Source organism: Podarcis muralis, chromosome Z (assembly GCF_964188315.1).
Source record: "Podarcis muralis chromosome Z, rPodMur119.hap1.1, whole genome shotgun sequence".
Classification (NCBI taxonomy): domain Eukaryota; kingdom Metazoa; phylum Chordata; class Lepidosauria; order Squamata; family Lacertidae; genus Podarcis; species Podarcis muralis.
Genome location: NC_135673.1, coordinates 13672408 through 13690930, shown reverse-complemented (window position 1 = coordinate 13690930; position 18523 = coordinate 13672408). Strand labels below are relative to the sequence as shown.

Genomic DNA, 18523 nt, shown 5'->3' with positions numbered 1-18523 from the left:
TAAACATCAAGTCCTCTATTTTTAAAACCAAGACAAGAATTTTCCAAAGGCTTTCCATTTGAAAGAAATCAGTTGGAATAAAAGCACCTGTTTGAAACTGATTTGATGGCCCACTGTCATCTGTGGACTGCAAAGGCTGGCATTATAGCCAGACTAATGAGTCCTCAGGTCAAAGGTCAGAGAGAAGAAATGGTGGCTGGTGCCCACTGCAACTGCTAGGGCAGAACGCAGGGAGCCCAACACAAGGTGGAGCCAGAGTCAATGACAGACAGAGCCAGCTAATTCTAGTACTTCCCTCATCTTTCTCCCTGCAGAATTCTACAAGGGCAACACTGAAACTGAAGAGAAACCCAAAACAGGAAGAGCCACCTGCTGGATTGGAGGCAAGGAAAAATGCAGCCAAGTGAGGTCCGGTGGGGAGCAGACTGAGGTTGGTTGGGCAGATTCCCATTCACCCAAATAGGGCAGCCTCCACTACAGGCAGAAATTCTGTGGCGAAGTGAACTGTTGGGTGGAAAAGGATTGGCAGAGGCTGTTTACAGACAGTTATTTCTGCCAAGCAGTGGGTGAATCTTCTTTTTCACCACTTCTGTGTCATTAGCTCTGATCCAAGGAACTGATATTTTGACAAGGTAATGGGAAGAAAGGGAAGAAGAATTGCTGAAGAGGGTTCTCCCCATCCTTCTTTACTGCAGCTGCTTCCCCCACACCCCCACTCTAAATCAATGGAGCAGTGGAAATAAACTAGACCAGGTTGCATGGCATATTTAGGTTCAGTCAATCACGCGACTTCTGTTTCAGTCAATTCCATGGCTATGGGAAATTGCACATTTTTACTCCCCTTTTAAGGGCTACATGTTTTGGGGCAGAGGGTAAGGAGGAAAAGAGTGAAAATCTGTAAAAACAGCTCCAAAACTGCAAGCATAGTAACTGGAAGAAATTGTACTATCTGCCATGGGTGCCATCCATCAGATGTCCACCATTTAATGACAAAAGTGTTTATCGCATTTATAGGGCGTTAGTTTTTGGCTTTTCCACAATACAGTCTGAAGCTCTGTAAAGACCTGCAAAACTGGTTTTGACCTAAGACAATGGCAGATTCCCAAAAATGATGTACAGAAACACCACTGAACATGTCTTCCTGAGGATTTAAACTTTTTATATTTTGTTGAAGGTTTTACTTATTGCTGCAAAAAAACCCCCAACCAACCATAAGGACAATGACTGGTGAAATTCATAAAAGAATTTGAATACTATTTGCAGTGTTCAACGCTATCATCTGTACACTGTTAAACTTACATAACATTCTGTTCTGCCCCCCCCCCCCTTTAGACTCATTTGTCAATGTCTGTCCATGGGAACATCTCCTTAGGAAATGGGTGGATCTGGCAATTTTGGATTTTCTCCCTTTCTCTTTCTTCCAGTTCAGTTCTCTGCATTTACACACCAATCTGCAATTTATTTTAAAGTCCTTGTGAAAGTTCATTGGCATTTTAGTACAAATTTCTCCCGAACATGCACATTTTTTGCAAACTAATCTTCCCTAATACAATGCATTGCTGTATGTTATTTTCACCAATACAGTGGTACCTCCGGTTGCGGACGGGATCCGTTCCAGAGGTCTGCTGGATCCCGAAGTTTCCGCAACCTGAGGACCGCTTCTGAGCATGTGCGTGTGGCAAAACCCAGTCAAATACTTCTGGGTTTGCCGCTTTTGCATCCCGAAGTTTACGAAACCAGAGGGTTACGTAACTGGAGGTACTACTGTACATGCATTCCTAGGCACACTTTACTCCCAAGCTTGTGCATTTTTGTACACATTACTTGGCTGGAGAACTGCACTGCAAAGTTTGGAGAAGTGTGAATTTTGGGAGGGTGGCTGTGTTTGTTTGTATATTGTTTCAGAAAGCGCAGTGGGGTAGATTTGCCTTTAACTGCGAACTGAATCAAATCCCTCTTACATCCTGACATTTTCTCCATGGTATTGACCTTCATCTATCTTTCCCTCCCTCCGCGCCATGTTCCTTAAGCCTTCAGTTCCTTGCGCTGCCAGGGATGGTGCTCTGGAGCACGTTTAAGGAGGCCGTGTCACTTCCTGCTGGAGCAGCTGCTGGGCAGGCTCTGGAGGATGGATTCCAGGTTCTGCTTGTCGCTCTGGATCTCCGCCAAGTCCCTCTCAAAGGCCTCGATCCTCTCCCTCTGGGTTTCAGCCTCATGCTGCAAGGTACTCAGCTGCTGGCCCAGGGCACCAGATCCCGCCAGGTTTGACTGCAAGTGCTCCAGCTGGGTTTGGCTCAAGTTCAGTGCAGCTTCTGACAGAGCACTGTGGTCTATGTTGCCTGGCCAGGGAATGGGGTAAGGGGTGGGGATAGGAAAGAGAAACACATTTATGTATTATTATTTATTCCAATCATTTCTATACCACTTCACATTCTCTGCCCCCACCCCAAGCAGTTTACTACTTTAAAACATCAACTAAAATCTTATAATATGCTAAAATAAAACATGGCCAAATATAAAAATGAAACATTGCTGCTGAAGATCAAATAGAAAAATGCAAGGAAGATCCACATTTAAAGCATAATAATAGACAGGAAAGAAACATATTCCCTGAGCATAAAGCGGGGTATCCAACTAATATGTCCTGCTAGTGCGAAGATTTCCACTTACACCATGGGGCTTCCCCGCACTCCCCCCCCCTCACATCCTGCACCCTACAAATGAAAGCCCATTTGTTTTAAACTGTTTGGTTCACCTTCACCACTCCTTACCCTGCAAGAGTGTGGTTCTCTGCGTCTTTTTCTGACAAGAGCTCCTGAGAATGTGGTGAAGGGACCTGGTGAACCTATGCCAGCGAATGCAGCTACTTAAAAGGCACAAAGCTTCCCCTCTCAGGTAGCAATCCTAGCAAGAGGTATAAATGAAACCTCTATTCATGAGCTCTCTTTCCCTTGAAGTTCCTCAAAGCAGGGTCATATCTAACGTTAATCCTACACAGAGTGGACCCACTGTAGTTCATGGACATGATTGACTTTGGTCCATTAGTTTTCAATGGGCTTACTCTGAGTAAAGGCTTATCCACACTTAACTTTCCTCTGTTCTTTCCAGGCACAGAATGCTGTGCCTGAGTGCTGCCTGTCCTGCTCCACAGCTTTCCCTGCAAAAATCCACTCCTTAAAGGTCAAGTGGAGCAAATGGCAATCCGGGGGGGGGGGGGAACGACCCACAAGAAACTGAGCTTTTGAGCGCAGAACTGTGCCTAGAAAGAGTGAGGCAAAAGGTAAGTGTGGATAAGCCCTCAGACTTAGTTGGACTCAATCCTGCAACTTCTGCCTTGTTCCTAAAATTCCCAGTTTGACAATAGACAGATACCCCCTAACTATATTGTTGTAGACACTTGCTGAAAACTTTTTTTTTGTACCTAGATATGCAATCTAGATACCTCTAGGTGTTTTAAATGCTTTATTGGTTTTTATCTTTGATTTTAACGATGATGGCTCTCCATATATTTGGGTTTTTAAAATATATTTGTTTCGATGGTGATGGTTTTAGGTATGTTTGTCTTTAATTGGACTGCTGAGTTTAGCTGTGTTTTGTACCAATTTTATTTGGAGAACTTTTTCTATCAAGCAGTTTATGTGTTTTCTAAAGGATTAAAAAAACAACTCCCAAATATAAAAGCTGGGCACCTTTCCATACACTTTGCTCAACTGACATGCATCTTTTAGCATTGGAGGGTGTTCCTAATAATAAATCTGTAAAATATACTGCAGCTTTAAGTAAGGCTCAGGTATCTATCTCAGAGTCCCTGATTTCTTCTGTCTCATAGGCTCATAAAATTGTAGAGTTGGAATGGACACCCTAGGGTCATCTAGTCCAACCCCCTGTGATGCAGGAATCTTTTGCCTGAAATTAAGAGACTCATGCTCTACTGACTGAGATATCCCTCAGAGCCCTTAACCACAGCCTTGCGAGCAGAAAGCTTTGCCCATCATGGACCTGGTGGCAGGGGAGAAGTCTGCCTGCTTAATTTCTACCTGCCAGGCTTTTGTTCAAGGCACAACATTTGGCAAACACTCATTAATCCCCAAAGGCTATTGATTGCAACATTAGGATTAAAGTTCACTGTAGTTCTTAGAAACCGTTATGAAAAAAAGGTGACCAGTTTTAAAGGAAAGGCTGCCCTCTTGTGGTTGGCACAGGAAGTGCTGAGCTTTCAGCTGCATCACAGGTGTGCCCAGGATGCTACTGCAGGAGCAAGGAACTGGATCTGACGGGCATGCCAGATCTTTCATTCTCCTACACACACCCTGTAAACCAACTATGGCAGGTGGGTGGAGCTGCTGACCTGTCAATCACCTGACGTTATAAAGCTCAACATAGACAGTGAGCACCTTTGCAGAAGCAGTTTGAATCCAATCTGCACCTGCAAATGGACAAAACAGGCCACTTACAGCTCTGCCATTCACTGCTGCTCTTTGCCATTCCCATCAGCTGCTTGATGCATTCATTTCATTCTGCCTAACAACAGGGCCGGCTTTGTTCTCTGGACTTATGAGGTTCATTGCGCTTCCTTGAATTGCTTGCAACCAACTATTCTCAGACCACACTCAATGGAAATAAAAACAGCCAAGTGGTGTTGGTTGCTCACCGAGACTGGTGAGCAGGCTGTTCAGCGCCGCAATGTCCATTTCCAAGGAGCCCTGGGCATTTCGCAGGCTCTTCTCAAGATCGTTCATCTCCGCTGCAACCTTCCAATGAGATTGTCTATGCATTAGAATTGTAGGATTGGCAGGGACCACAAAGGTATCTTTTAACCCCTTGACACGTGTGACAGTGTCCTGGTCAGGGCTGGGGAATCTCGGGCCCAGAGGACAAAAGCAACCCTCTAGGCCTGTCCCTATCCAGCTCTTGGGGCTCTCCTCAGGCCCTGCCCTGCTCTCCTTGCCACACACCCATCTCCAGGCATTCTCTGCAACCTCTCCAAGTGCTTTTGCCTCCCTGGAATGCATCCTTAAACTGTGGTCATGCCTCTCGCTTGCCTGGATGGAAAGATGTATGGTGTGTGTGTGTGTGTCCAAACCTCTGGTTTTTGGATGGCTAGTATGTAATCTCCTGACAAAGGCACAGGTCACATCTGTGGCTCTGCCCAGTTTTGCCTCTGGCCACATCTGCCTCTGGCATGTAGGCCCCCACCGCCAAAAGTTCCCCACAAAGGAATGCAGCCCTTGGGTTGCAAAAGGTGCCCCCACCCTGAAATAGGCGATCAGTCCATGGATATGGCTCTAGAGATATATCAACGTAAGACATGGAGCCCATGTTGTAAAATGAGCCAGGGGGCAAAAGTGGATCCCGCAGGCTTCCCTATCTGGTCATTGGGACTGTGCCCAGGCCACACCTCTCACGGGCCCTACTCTGCGCCTTCCTCTAATGATTTCACATGTCCTTGAACTGGAATGATGCCTCTTGCTTTCCCGCACCCACCACATCCCCCATCAGCATTCGGCCCCTGAAAAGCTGCACATGAAGGAAGGCAGCCCTTGGGCTTGAAAAGGTTCCCCATCCCTGGCGCAAACAAATAATATTCAGAGTAAACCAAAGATTTATGGAAAGTGGGGTCATGCTGTTTAAAAAGGGATAGCACAGGAAACTTAGGAAGCTGCCCTATACTCAGTCAGATTACTGGGGTCCATCTAGCTCAGTATTGCCGACACTGACTGGCAGTGGCTCTCCAGGCTTTCAGGCAGGGGACATTCCCAGCCCTGCCTGGACATGCTGGGGATTCTGCATGTAAAGGAGATCCTCTGCCCCTGAGCTGTGGTCCTTCAACAACCCTAGCAGTGCACCCCCTTCAGCTAATGAATCCAAAGCATCACTGACTTGTCCAGGTCCAGCGAGGTCGTTGCCACGTTCTTCAGACTCGCGCTTCTGCCTGGAGGCTTCTGCCATGGTCAAAGCAACACGTGCCTTAAGTTTATCCACGCGCTTTTTCTCCCACTTTGCTTCTCTGAGCGTGTCCCGCGCCTTCTGTTGAAGAGGATGACAAAAACAGGTGAGGAGGATGGGTCATTAGAGGGTGGGAAATCTAAAAGAAATAGCAGGCAGGGTCGTGGTTAAGAGCATCACGCTAGGACCTGAGGGTTCAAATCCCCATTCAACATTGAAGCCTACTGGGTGCTGTGGGCTGCTGCAGCCTCTATGCTCAACCTGTGTGTTTGTAAATGAACACAAATAATATGGGGCCCTGAGAAACCCCCAGGGAACTCCTTCCAAAGGAAACCAAACCCAGGCAAGCCCTGTGCCCCTCTTGAAGACCTCACCCCTCAGGAGAAGTGGGCTGAACTTAACAGTAGGCCTTAAACTTCACAGGTGTGGGCTGTTCATACCTTAGCGCCTTCCTTTGCGACTAACTCTGCATTGTTGGCAGTTTTCTGGGCCTCAGCAGAGACTGAAAAGGAATCTCCCAGAATCTTCTGAGCTTGTCTGGTCTTCTTCTGGGCCTCTGCTATTGCCCGATCCCGCACAACTGTCATTTTCCTGTTTGTGGCAGACTGGCGCTTGTGACGTGCACCCAACCTCTTCATCCCTGATGGTGAGGGAGTAAAGAGCTTGGTTATCCTGATTATGATATTGAGATCTAGTGTGGTGTAATGGTTAGTGCATGGGACCTGGGGGACTATGGTTTGAAGAAGCTAAAATGGAAGGATATTTATTTTTTCTTTTGCTAAACTTAGGATGGAAATTGCAGCCAATGGGAAATGGGAACAGAATATATTGAACTGGGCTTGAATTAATGAATATACAATAAGCAAATAACTATAGATTACTGTTTTAATATATGACCATAGTGGAGAGACTCCTGTATGAATAAAGATGAAGGATTTATTGTTTCTCAACATGAAGGGTTGTTAAAGTTTTTGGAGGTAAAGTTGTTATGCTGGACTGGAGGAAGACAATTGTTGGCACTTATTAACAACAACAACAACAACAACAACAACAACAACAACAGGTGAACCCCTTTTAAACTTTTTGTGTGGAAGGGAAGGAATTGACTTGAGGCGTCTGGGTCTGATGACTGGGAAAATATTGCCTAGTAGAAGGAGGAGTAGCTGGATATCATTCTGGACTGAATACGTTGAATCAATCAATCTATCTATCTATCTATCTATCTATCTATCTATCATCTATCTATCTATCATCTATCTATACTGATTGAGAATAAGAAGTGCTCTCTCTCTCTCTCTCTCTCTCTTCCCCTTTCTTTTCTCACTCTTGTATTATTTTTATCTTCCTGTTTCCTTTTCTTTCTTTTCTTTCTTTTCTTTGTTTTTGCTTCTGTTTTTTTATGAGTCAATGAGGGCACTATATGCAAATGAAGGTGATGGCTAGTTGGTGAAGGACCCTGTGTGAGAGGCAGGGAAGGGAAGTTCCCCCAGGGTGGGAGGCTGAGATAAGAAAGGGAAGCTTCCAGCTGGGAGATAGGAGGGTCAATCCCTTTCTGTGGGTGACAAGAATTAAGATCTACCTTTACGGAACAGTAGGCATGCATTTGTGTAACTGCTACACAGACAGTTTAACGTTCTTCAACATCAACTTTGTTGGACTGGTCATGTTGTCAGGATGTCTGATTATCGTCTTCTACTCTATTCCCACCTCAAGAATGGAAACGAAATACCGGTGGATAACAAAAGTATCCTAAAGGGCCGCCACATGGAAGATGGAGCAAGCTTGTTTTCTCCTGCTCTGGAGGGTAGGACTTGAACCAATGGCTTCAATTTACAAGAAAGGAGATTCCGACTAAACATCTGGAAGAACTTGTTCGATAATGGAACAGACTCCCATGAGAGGTGTTGGACTTTCCTTCCCTGGAGGTTTTTAAGTGGAGGTTGGATGGCCATCTCCCATGGATGCTTTAGCTGAGATTCCTGCACTGCAGGGGGTTGGACTAAATTACCCTCAAGGTCCCTTCCAACTCTGTGATTCTATGATATCACTGTCCTCACAGGGGCCGATGGGAGTTTCAGTCCAAAAACATATGGAGGGTTCTAGGTTGGCCAAGGCTGATCTAGATATAAATCGAGGTAGCCTACTCATCAAGGAGGTAATTGATCAGGCACTCTTTTCTTACCATCCAAGGTAGCCAACAAGGTCTTTGTTTCGGAGAGCACAGCCTCCCCCTTTGAGAGCGATGAGGATGCCTGTGTGTGGGCGTCATTTGTCCTTTGCCATAGCTACAAAAAACAAAAAGGATCAGGGTTTTCTACCCCCACCTGTTTTGCCTATTTGTTTATTTCACAAGGTTTATATACTGTTTAATTATAATAAAACCTCTAACGAGCCACACACAAAAATTAAAACTTTAAAGCTATCAATAAAATACACTTAAAAACAGGTATTAAAAACATTCACAAGATAATTAAGTAAGGATTAAAAGATTAAAACACAGGTTGGCTTGACCTGAACAGCCTTGATTAAACAAAAATGAAGAAATTCTCTTAAGAAAGAGAGTGAGAGAGTGGTTGTTAAGAAAGAGGTCGGACTACAATTAATTGTAATAGTAGTCCCAAAATGCATTCACAGTGATCCAGCAATTATTTTTTTTACAAATGCAGGTGATTTGGACCATGTGCACTGAGAGCTCTCCCATTCACTGTGGAAGCTTCAATTGAGGGAGGTCTTCACACGTGTTCCTGTAGGCATAAAGGTAAAGGCAAAGGGACCCCTGACAGTTAAGTCCAGTCGAGGACGACTCTGGCGTTGTGGCGCTCATCTTGCTTTACAGGCCGAGGGAGCCGGCGTTTGTCCACTTCTGCAGACAGTTTTTCCAGGTCATGTGGCCAGCATGACTAAGCTGCTTCTCGCGAAACCAGAGCAGTGCATGGAAACACCGTTTACCTTCCCGCTGAAGTGGTACCTATTTATCTATTTGCACTTTGACGTGCTTTCGAACTGCTGGGTTGGCAGGAGCAGGGACCGAGCAACGGGAGCTCACCCTGTCACGGGGATTCGAACTGCTGACCTTTTGATTGGCAAGCCCAAGAGGCTCAGTGGTTTAGACCACAGTGCCCCCATCTGCAAAATGGATAAGTGTTGAAGCCATGTATGCAACCAGAAAACAACTCCTCCTCCAACTCATTCATTTGTATAAATATTCCTCAAGGTTTGTTTTAGCTATGTTCTGAGGATCCTGGAGAATCTTATGAGGTCAGTATTTTGGCATTGATCCTAAAGCATTCTCAGTCAAGCTGGGAGAGAGGGAATCCGAGGGTCATTTTCAGGATTCAATATCATTAAATTAGATTTGCCAATGTCACTTTTGGGGCTTTTCATGGCAGACGACCTCCTTTGTTTTCCACTTGCCTAAGAAAAGCAGCTCAGAGCAATATGCCCATTACTAACATGATTACTGTCTTAATTTTTCCTGCTGCTATTTGGTTGTTTTTATTCTGTTGAGAGACAGGGAGGTGTAATGGTTAGAGCACTGGCCTGGGACTAGGGAGACCAGGGTTTGAATTCCCACACAGCCATGAATATTATCTTGGGTCAGTAACTGCCTCTCAGCCTAACTTTATGCCAACCTAGCAGTTTGAAGTAGTGCAAGTAGATAAATAGGTACCAATGCGGTGGGAAAGTAAATGGCGTTTCCAGGTGCTCTGGCACTCGTCACGGTTCTCTGTGCACCAGTAGTAGTTTAGTCATGATGTCCACATGACCTGGAAAGCTTTCTGTGGACAAACGCCAGCTCCGATGAGCGCCGCACCCCATAGTTGCCTTTGACTGGACTTAGCATCCATGGGTCTTTTACCATTACCTACCTTACCTCACGGGACGCAGGTGGCGCTGTGGGTTAAACCACAGAGCCTAGGACTTGCTAATCAGAAGGTTGGCGGTTTGAATCCCTGCGACGGGGTGAGCTACTGTTGCTTGGTCCCTGCTCCTGCCAACCTATCAGTTTGAAAGCACGTCAAAGTGCAAGTAGATAAATAGGTACCACTCCAGCGGGAAGGTAAACGGCGTTTCCGTGTGCTGCTCTGGTTCGCCAGAAGCGGCTTAGTCATGCTGGCCACATGACCCGGAAGCTGTATGCCAGCTCCCTCGGCCAATAAATCAAGATGAGCGCCGCAACCCCAGAGTCGGCCACGACTGGACCTAATGGTCAGGGGTCCCTTTACCTTTACCTTACCTCACCTCACAGGGTTGCTGTGAGGGGAGAACCATGTACATCACCTTGAGCTCCTTGTGGGGGGGGGTAGTATATAAACTAAAAGCTTTTCTGTGCACGATTATTATTCATTCATTCGTAGCACCCTGAGGTGCCTTGAATGATGGTCAGGGGTGTTGTGGGCAGCCCTGGCTTCTGTCCCTCTTTCCTTCCATCCCTCCTTTGATGCCCTCTTGCATCTCTGCCTCCCAAAGGCTTGCAGAGCTGTTTGGTGCAGCAGCCCTGGTAGTACATATAATTTTAAGATATACTGTAGTTATGCTAACATAAGCATGCAAGAAGAGCCCTGCTGGATCAAGCCAGTGGACCATCTAGCCCAGCATCTGGGTCTCACAGTGGCAAACCGGATGCCTGTGGGAAACCCACCCACAAGCAGCACCTGTCTACAAGAGCCCTCTCCACTCCTGTGATTTCCAGTAACTGGTATTTAAAAGCGGTACTGCCTCCAGCCATGGAGGCAGAGTATTTTCATCATGGCTGGTTGATATTGAAAGCCTTCATCCTCCATGAATTTGTCTAATCCCCTTTTAAAGCCAGTTTGATTGCATTTTAATCTCTCAATTTATTTTGATGCTTTGTTATAAGATTTGTTTTTGCAATCTCAGGAGTGAATGGCACCCTCTTGTGGACACACGTTGCCATTTTTCCAATGTAAACAGCAGCGCTCAGCCAGAACACTGAGAGGGATTTTGTACTTTTTAGGATTGTATAGCAGCACCCTCTTGTGGACAAGTGTTGCCATTTGGTCAATGCAGACAACAGCACTCAGCCAGAAGAAGAGAGGGAATTGTGTCATTCCTGCCAGTGCAAATTGTCCTGGTTAGAAATGAGATGCAGCCCCAAGCAGAGAGTAACTCACTTGTTCCAACTCCTTCATCCTCTGAGCCACGCCCTCCAGTTTGGCCTCTACAATAAGAGATCCATTGGCCACCAGGTGTTTCTTCTGTTCTGCCAGGTGCTCCAGTTCATTGGCACAATGAGTAAGATTTTCAGCCTGCTGAACCAAGGGGTGCTGTAGGAAGAAATGCCAGAAGAAGTTTAATTTCTATTAAGCGATCTGACCCAAACAAGATGGTTTGTTGTTGTCATTGCCACCACTCAGTGGCTTTCAAACTGGCAATACAGTGGTACCTCAGGTTAAGTACTTAATTCATTCCGGAGGTCCGTTCTTAACCTGAAACTGTGCTTAACCTAAAGCACCACTTTAGCTAATGGGGCCTCCTGCTGCTGCCGCGCCGCCAGAGCACGATTTCTGTTCTCATCCTGAAGCAAAGTTCTTAACCCGAGGTACTATTTCTGGGTTAGCGGAGTCTGTAACCTGAAGTGTCTGTAACCTGAAGCGTATGTAACCCGAGGTACAAAAATGAAACTAAAAACCCCATAGAATAAAAGCAAATTAGTAAAAATGGTATGATACCCTTAGTAAAACAGCAATGGGAGATTATAAAAAGCAATCAGTGAACAACAGTTTTCTACCTGGGTATTAGTAAAGTTTCCAGGGGAAACTATAATTAAATTGGAAACTGTGTCAGCCAATAACAGCCAAATAGACTCCTCACAAGAATGAGGGATGTGGGGGAGAGAAAAACCTTTGCCACCTCATTTTTAAAGGTAAGAGCCATTCCCCAGATTCTTAAAGTTCATCCCCACAACCCAAAGTCACTGGGTTGCATTCAGCTACCTCCTATTCAGAGTAAATCTATTGAAACTAATAGGAATAAGTCATGTCCATTGGTTTCAATGAGTCTACTTTGTGTAGGACTGCCATTGGCTACAACCCATGGCATACCTCCCTCCACCCTTTTTTATGTGGCATGGTCCCGTGAAAGGGGGCAGGGGGTGTATTTAGTGCACATTTATTCCCCACTGCTCACCAGCTCTATGACACTGATCTGTGTGAGGTTCTTTGCCATGTTGCCCTGATGGACTGAAGCAAAAGTCTCCTCAGCTTTGGCTGTAGCCTCTTCCATCTGGAAGCCAAGCTCCTCCTGTGCCTTTTGGATTCTCTGGTAGCTGTGAGAAGATGCCAAAGGAAACTGTGAGCCAATAGGGCAACAAAAGAAATAGAAAATTGATGCAGCATACACAATCACGTGGTCTGGGAATGGAAGTTCCTGAGAAAGACCAGGGGACATTTTTGCTGATTCAAAACTCCCAGTCATTATTTCAGAGTCCCTGAAACCAAAATTTAAAGCTGACATCAAAGAGGAAAATACTAGCAAAACAATTAAGGAGCTGGGTTTTTCTTTTCTTTTTGCACCTCATTTTGCCTAGATCAAAACTTGAAGCAAATTATGATGGTCCCTCATATGATGTTAATTATATGCTTATGAAGATGGCCATAACATTTGTGGAGCAGATGAGCTGGACTGAAAACATCCTCATTGCCTTCAGTCTAAACATATCAGTTCCTCTCTGAGGTTAAGGTTTGTTGAGGGTCAGAGAACACTTGTCTGCATGCTTGCAGGAAAAAATGGCTGCGGATAGCACTGATTGGCTAATAATTAAGATGTTTCTAATACTGTATATCTGTATCTCCTGCCTCCTAGAACTGAGAACAGTGTAACTCAGGGTCAACAATATGATAACTGCAGATGCTTACAGGCTTTGCATTTGGGCACCCACTTGGCCACTGTGGAAAAAGGATGCTGGACTACATCCCCAAGAGCTCACCTCTCTTCCATCTGTCCCCTAAACTCCAGGTTTGCATTGTCCTCTATGATACTCTGCAGAAGGTGGTAGCTCTTCTTGGACAGGAGCATGGCCTTTTGGGCAGTGTCCTCTACCAAGGCTGCAGCCTCCATATGGCTGTGGAGAGAAGAGAGAAAACAGAGTGACTTTGGCATTGCTGGCAATTTCACCAGTCCAATCGCTAGGTAAAGGGTAAAGGGGACCCCTGACCATTTTGTCCAGTCATGGCCGACTCTGGGGTTGTGGCGCTCATCTTGCTTTATTGGCTGAGGGAGCTGGCGTACGGCTTCTGGGTCATGTGGCCAGCATGACTAAGCCGCTTCTGATGAACCAGAGCAGTGCACGGAAACGCCGTTTACCTTCCCGCCGGAGCGGTACCTATTTATCTACTTGCACTTTGAGATGCTTTCAAACTGCTAGGTTGGCAGGAGCAGGGACCGAGCAACGGGAGCTCACCCCGTTGCAGGGATTCGAACCGCCAACCTTCTGATCAGCAAGTCCTAGGCTCTGTGGTTTAACCCACAGCGCCACCCACATCCCTGTCCAATTGCTACTAGTTGATTAATTGGGTGAACTACAGTACTCAGGATTTTGGGGGGCAGAGGAATGTGCTTTAAACATATGGTGTGTACGCAGCCTTCATCGTACTCAGGGCCACCCCACTGAAATCAGTGAACACATTAGTCCATTCTAAGTTGGAACTTGTATATTCAACTGTGAATATGTGAAACATACCTCTGGGCCAGCACTCTAGACTCCTGTGCCTGGTGGGTCCAGTTGGTGGGCTGGTGCGACATCTCAGCAGGAAACTCCTTTAAGGGAAAGAGGGAAAATCCTCTGGTTTTCTGGAGAAAACTCTCTTCTCTGGCAATACACTTCTGAAAATAATATACTCCTTGCAAGCTTCCCATAAACACAAGATGTGGGGCTAGAACATCAATGGGGAACCTCTGGCTCAGGGGCCTGATTAAGCCTGCCAGAATCCCCATTTGGCCTGCCAGTCCATTCTGGCCAAGCTCACCTGCTCTACACTGCCTTCTGAGATGATGCCAAGCGTGCAGCAGGTAAAGACGTAGCTGTATATCAGGCTTCATAAGCTCTGACTATCAGCCAGTTGTCAGGATCTGTGAAGCCCAGCGGACAGTGCTCTACGAATTCCAGATACAGTGGTATCTGGTGGTCAGTGGGGCTGGTGGGGTGGAACAGGAAGCAGAGTCAGAGACAATGAGAGGCGGAGCCAACTCATTCTAGTTTTGTCCCTATCACCCTGCTATTTTTTCTATGGGCAACACTGAGACTAAGGAGGAGAAAGTTGACAGGCGTGGCCTCCCTCTGGACTGGTTGTAAGTAAGAAGGCAGGAAGGGCGGGGATGGAAAAGGGCAGACTGAGGTTAGTGGGGCAGTGCCCTGTTCTCCCTAATGGACCAGCCTTCAGCACACAGTGATCAGCTGATCTCTGGCACTTGGCGAGCTGTGCCTTTGCCCATGGACGCTTTTGAATTCTGCGCCATGCCAGCTCAACTCTCGGTGTGGTACCATGGCATCCAGTGTGTCGGTGGCCATCTGGATCTGTTGTTGTGTGGACTGCAGGATGGGCAGGATGTCAGTGAGGAGGAGGCAGCCCTTGGTGCCACTCTGGTTGTCACAGCCCATAATCTCACTGGTGTTCCTCAGCCGGCTCTCTGCATCATGCACTAGGCTCTCCAGCTCAGCAAGCTCTTCTAGGAAAGCCACTTTGGCACCTGCAGGGGACAAAAATAGTTCTTTGCAATGGCTACTTCACATGCTTGGGGCTGTGCCAGAGAAAAGCTGGATATGGAGCATTATGGGATATGTTTGGGGGGCGTGTATTGGATCAACTCCTTTGTAGTGAAGAGGTACATAGCGTATTGTGCATAGAGTGCAGGGCAGGAGGGTACAACATTTTAGCCTCTGCAATTGACCAGAGAACCAAGGGAAGCTGCTCCCTCTGCCTCGCAGGAAAAACATCATGGCTAGGGAGAGACTAACCTGGCTGTATCCATTGGTGAAAGAATGACCAGCTACAGGGCATTGTAAGGGCTGGGGGAGGACTGTAGCTCAGTGGGTGAGCATCTGCCTTGCATGCAAAAGGCCCCAGGTTCAATCTACAGCTTCTCCAGGTAGGGCTGCCTGAAACCTGAGACAGCTGCTGCTGTCCAGTGTAGACAACAGTGAGCTTGGCAGCCCAATGGCTTAAGGTAGCTTCTTACATTCCTTAGAGCTTGTTTGCTTCCTTCCTGGCAGAAGGAACACTTCTGGGAACTTTATAACCAATGCTTCTTTCAGGGGGCTCTCAAGGGTACACAGTACCGGCACCTTTTTTTTCTAGAAGAAAAGCACTGGTTAAAAGTGTGGCAATTACTGTAACAACTTCATGGTGAGTACCAGAACCCTTTTTCTAGAAGAAAAGCACTGTTTTTAAGCAAAAATCAGTTCTAGTTGTTGTCTTCCTCAATCTCAATTCCTTTTCCTTTTTGTTGTGCCTTTTAGACTGTAGGCCTGCCAATCACCTTTTCTCTCCCATTTTTGAGCAAGGTGTGGAACCAGATGGACACACGTGAAATGCACATGAAGAAGACACAGAATGATCCATTCATCCATATACTTGACCTTTTTCAAGGCAAATCCTAGGACACTCTTGAATTGCTAGTTTGCTTTGGGAGGATTCTCTGTTGGTGGGTCCCTTCTAGATATTTCATGTGCTCCAACAGAAAGGGAAGACCCCTTTCCCACCCACCCAATCTCTTTACCTTTCAACAGGTAACGGCTGTGGAGAGTGTCACCCCGTGGTGAATCCCGCAGCATGGCAGAATAATAACGTGCCCTCATCACGCCACAATTTGGTTTCTCCAACCATGACTCCATCTTTGTCAACTTGGCCTTCAAATTGTCTGCCTGCAGGGAGAAAGAGAACAATATGGGATGGCTTTTCAGGGAAGACATACATAATAGAAAAAGACAGCCTCACGGTGCAACCCTGAGCTTGGGTTCCACAACTTGCTGCTTGCAGAGGAAATGAGGCTGAAACAAGATGGCTTTTGGGAAGAAATGCAGACATGATAGTAAAAGACAGTGGTACAGTGCAAAGGGTAGAAAATAGTTTATTTTATTAAGTTTAGGCAACTTTCCTGGGCAAATGCTTGTCTAAAATGTCTTAAGCTCAGAAATGATGAGAGATAAAAAGGGCAATACGAAAATGTAAAACTTGAAACTACCACTCAACAACACAGTCTTAGAAATGAATACATGTATTCAATCCAGAAATTTATCAAATTTTTAAACTGTTCCTGGTTCTTGGCAATATCACAGGGGCCAATTAGCATCACACATAACCAGATGCTGCTTCATATTTGTATATAAATGCATCTAAATCAACAAAAATGTTGGTTGACTAGCCATAAATTTGACTAAATTACCTAAATTTAAGTATTACTGCCTAGCCGCAGTAATTCATGATGTAGTAACTTCCTAATTTGATTGCCACAATGCATTCTACATGGGGCTGGCTACCCTTGAAGACAGTCCAGATGCTGCAACTGTTAGAGCGCTGAGTGGTGTAGCCAATCACACCCATACAACACCAATTTTAAAGGAGCTGTACTGGTTGCATATATGTTACTGGGTCCAATGATGCTAACTTATGAAATACTTTAAAAACCTGGGACCCAAATAACGGAAGAAGTATCTTTTCTTATGCCAACCTGAACAGGCCCTAAGATATGCTAAAGAGTGTTGGGTCTACTGTATAGTGACATGGGATAGAACCTTCTCACCAGCGGCACCCCACTTCTGGAACTCCCTCCACTTGGAAGTTTATATGGCACCTTCCTTTGCCTTAAGACCTAGCTGTTCAGCCAGGCTTTGGTGGGTGTTCTGAGTTGAGTGGCTGGTGAGACCAGCTCAAAATGAAATGCTGTGTTTGCCCACAGAAATACAGCTATCATAATTGTTGATTTACATGTTTGGTTGCATTAACTGGTTTATGATTGCTATTGCTGTTGCTGTTGTTTTGTTGTTTTGATACCAGGGATCTTAAGGGATGGACAGTCGTCTAGAAATATAGTAAGGAAGTATTTTTGTTTTTAATGGGGTTAATTGGCTGACTATACATTTAGCAAATCTGACTAAAATGTCTGATTAGCTGATTGGCTGACTGACTGGCTGATGCAAGCAAGCAAGCAAGCGGTGGGTTTTACCTCTTCCTTCACGAGACTGTAGCAAATAGGGCACTCCAGGCACTGATTGCTCCCAGGGTCATAGAAGTGGTTCACTTTGCACTGGTCACACTTGTACCCCACAAAGCCGTGCTTGCACACACATGTGCTGTTGTCATGGCACTGGAGGGAGACAGAACCGAGCTGGGAGCAGTTGCAGGCTGGAAGTAAGAAAACAATATGTGTGACTCTTAATTTGGAGACAGCATGCATGGGAAGGAGGAATAGAAGGGGAAAGGACATAGTCTGGTGATAGAGCACCTGCCTTGCATGCAGAAGGCCTCAGGTTCAATCCCTGGCATCTCTAGACAGGAATGGGAAAGACCCCTAAGTCTAAAATCCCTAAGAGCCACTGCCGGTCAGTGCAGGCAGTACTGAGCTAGACAGACCAGTGGTCTAACTTGGAATAACATCCCACCTTTCCAGCTTTTGGGGAGGCTTCCAGAGGTGGGAAGAGAAATAGTGAGATTTCTTTTTAGGACAATGGAGTATCTCCAGCTCAGATGATTCTTAATATTTCTCAGGGCCACTTATTCCTGCAGGGTGTTCAATATCACTGTAATTTATGTGGTAAAAATGCATAGTTCATTCGCTCCCATAAGAGACAATGATGGGCACCAACTTAGATGGCTTTAAAAGCAGATTAGACAAATTCATAGAGGATAAGGCTATCAGTGGCTACCTGCCATGATGATTATGTTCTGCCTCCACCATCAGAAGCAGCAAGCCTTTGAATATCTGCTGCTGGGAACTCAGGTCCCTTTGTCCCCCCCTTAAAATGTTTGACGGGGCTGGAGGGACCCAAAGTTGATGGGCATTGCTGCCTTTCTTTCTATTCTACCTTTAGACTTTGTTTCCCAACAAGCCCTGTAAACGAACTTGTCAAAGGATTGCTGGATGGCAAGAGAGCAAAAACCATCAACATAATTTCTTATTTATCATTTCACCATTTACCCTCCCCATAAGTGGGCAGGGTAAATCTCTCCTCCTCCTCCTCCTCCTCCTCTTCTTTCTACCCTTTACCCCAAGGACCCAGGGCTCACTACAACAATTGAATCACAATATTTAAAAGCAATTTAAATTAAAGCCTACTGTCACCGAAATAAGGTGTCCTAAAAATATGCCCAAGCAGGCAAATACATAATTTTGCAGCAAGCACTTGTTGATTTGGGTTGGGGGGGGGGGAGACTACCAGATGCCTAGAAACTTGGGCTTGGAGAGAGTTGGGTTCAGAATAGCCTTGGACCAGCTGCTGTTTTTGAAAACAATCAACCTCACAGAACTGTTTTAGGGATAAAAAGTGGATTGAGTAGGGAAGAATCCATCTCACCAGTTCTAGGTACCTCTGTTGCTAGGACCTGCCCCCCATATTTTT

General features: G+C 45.8%; 1 protein-coding gene across 3 annotated transcripts in view; it reads right to left on the bottom strand.

The window, feature by feature from the left end:
- The window catches only part of LAMC3 (laminin subunit gamma 3), a 65333-nt gene continuing 46810 nt past the window's right edge, over nucleotides 1-18523 (bottom strand). For all 3 annotated transcript variants that reach the window (XM_077922583.1, XM_077922584.1, XM_077922585.1), the window contains 12 exons: nucleotides 17131-17309; nucleotides 15685-15829; nucleotides 14450-14655; nucleotides 13649-13725; nucleotides 12896-13030; nucleotides 12097-12235; nucleotides 11082-11234; nucleotides 8129-8231; nucleotides 6387-6586; nucleotides 5881-6027; nucleotides 4652-4751; nucleotides 1-2339 (listed from right to left, as the gene is read on the bottom strand). In XM_077922583.1, the coding sequence (XP_077778709.1) occupies nucleotides 2089-2339; nucleotides 4652-4751; nucleotides 5881-6027; nucleotides 6387-6586; nucleotides 8129-8231; nucleotides 11082-11234; nucleotides 12097-12235; nucleotides 12896-13030; nucleotides 13649-13725; nucleotides 14450-14655; nucleotides 15685-15829; nucleotides 17131-17309 (1835 nt within the window). In that variant the 3' untranslated portion in view covers nucleotides 1-2088. The remainder of the gene's footprint in view (nucleotides 2340-4651; nucleotides 4752-5880; nucleotides 6028-6386; nucleotides 6587-8128; nucleotides 8232-11081; nucleotides 11235-12096; nucleotides 12236-12895; nucleotides 13031-13648; nucleotides 13726-14449; nucleotides 14656-15684; nucleotides 15830-17130; nucleotides 17310-18523) is intronic.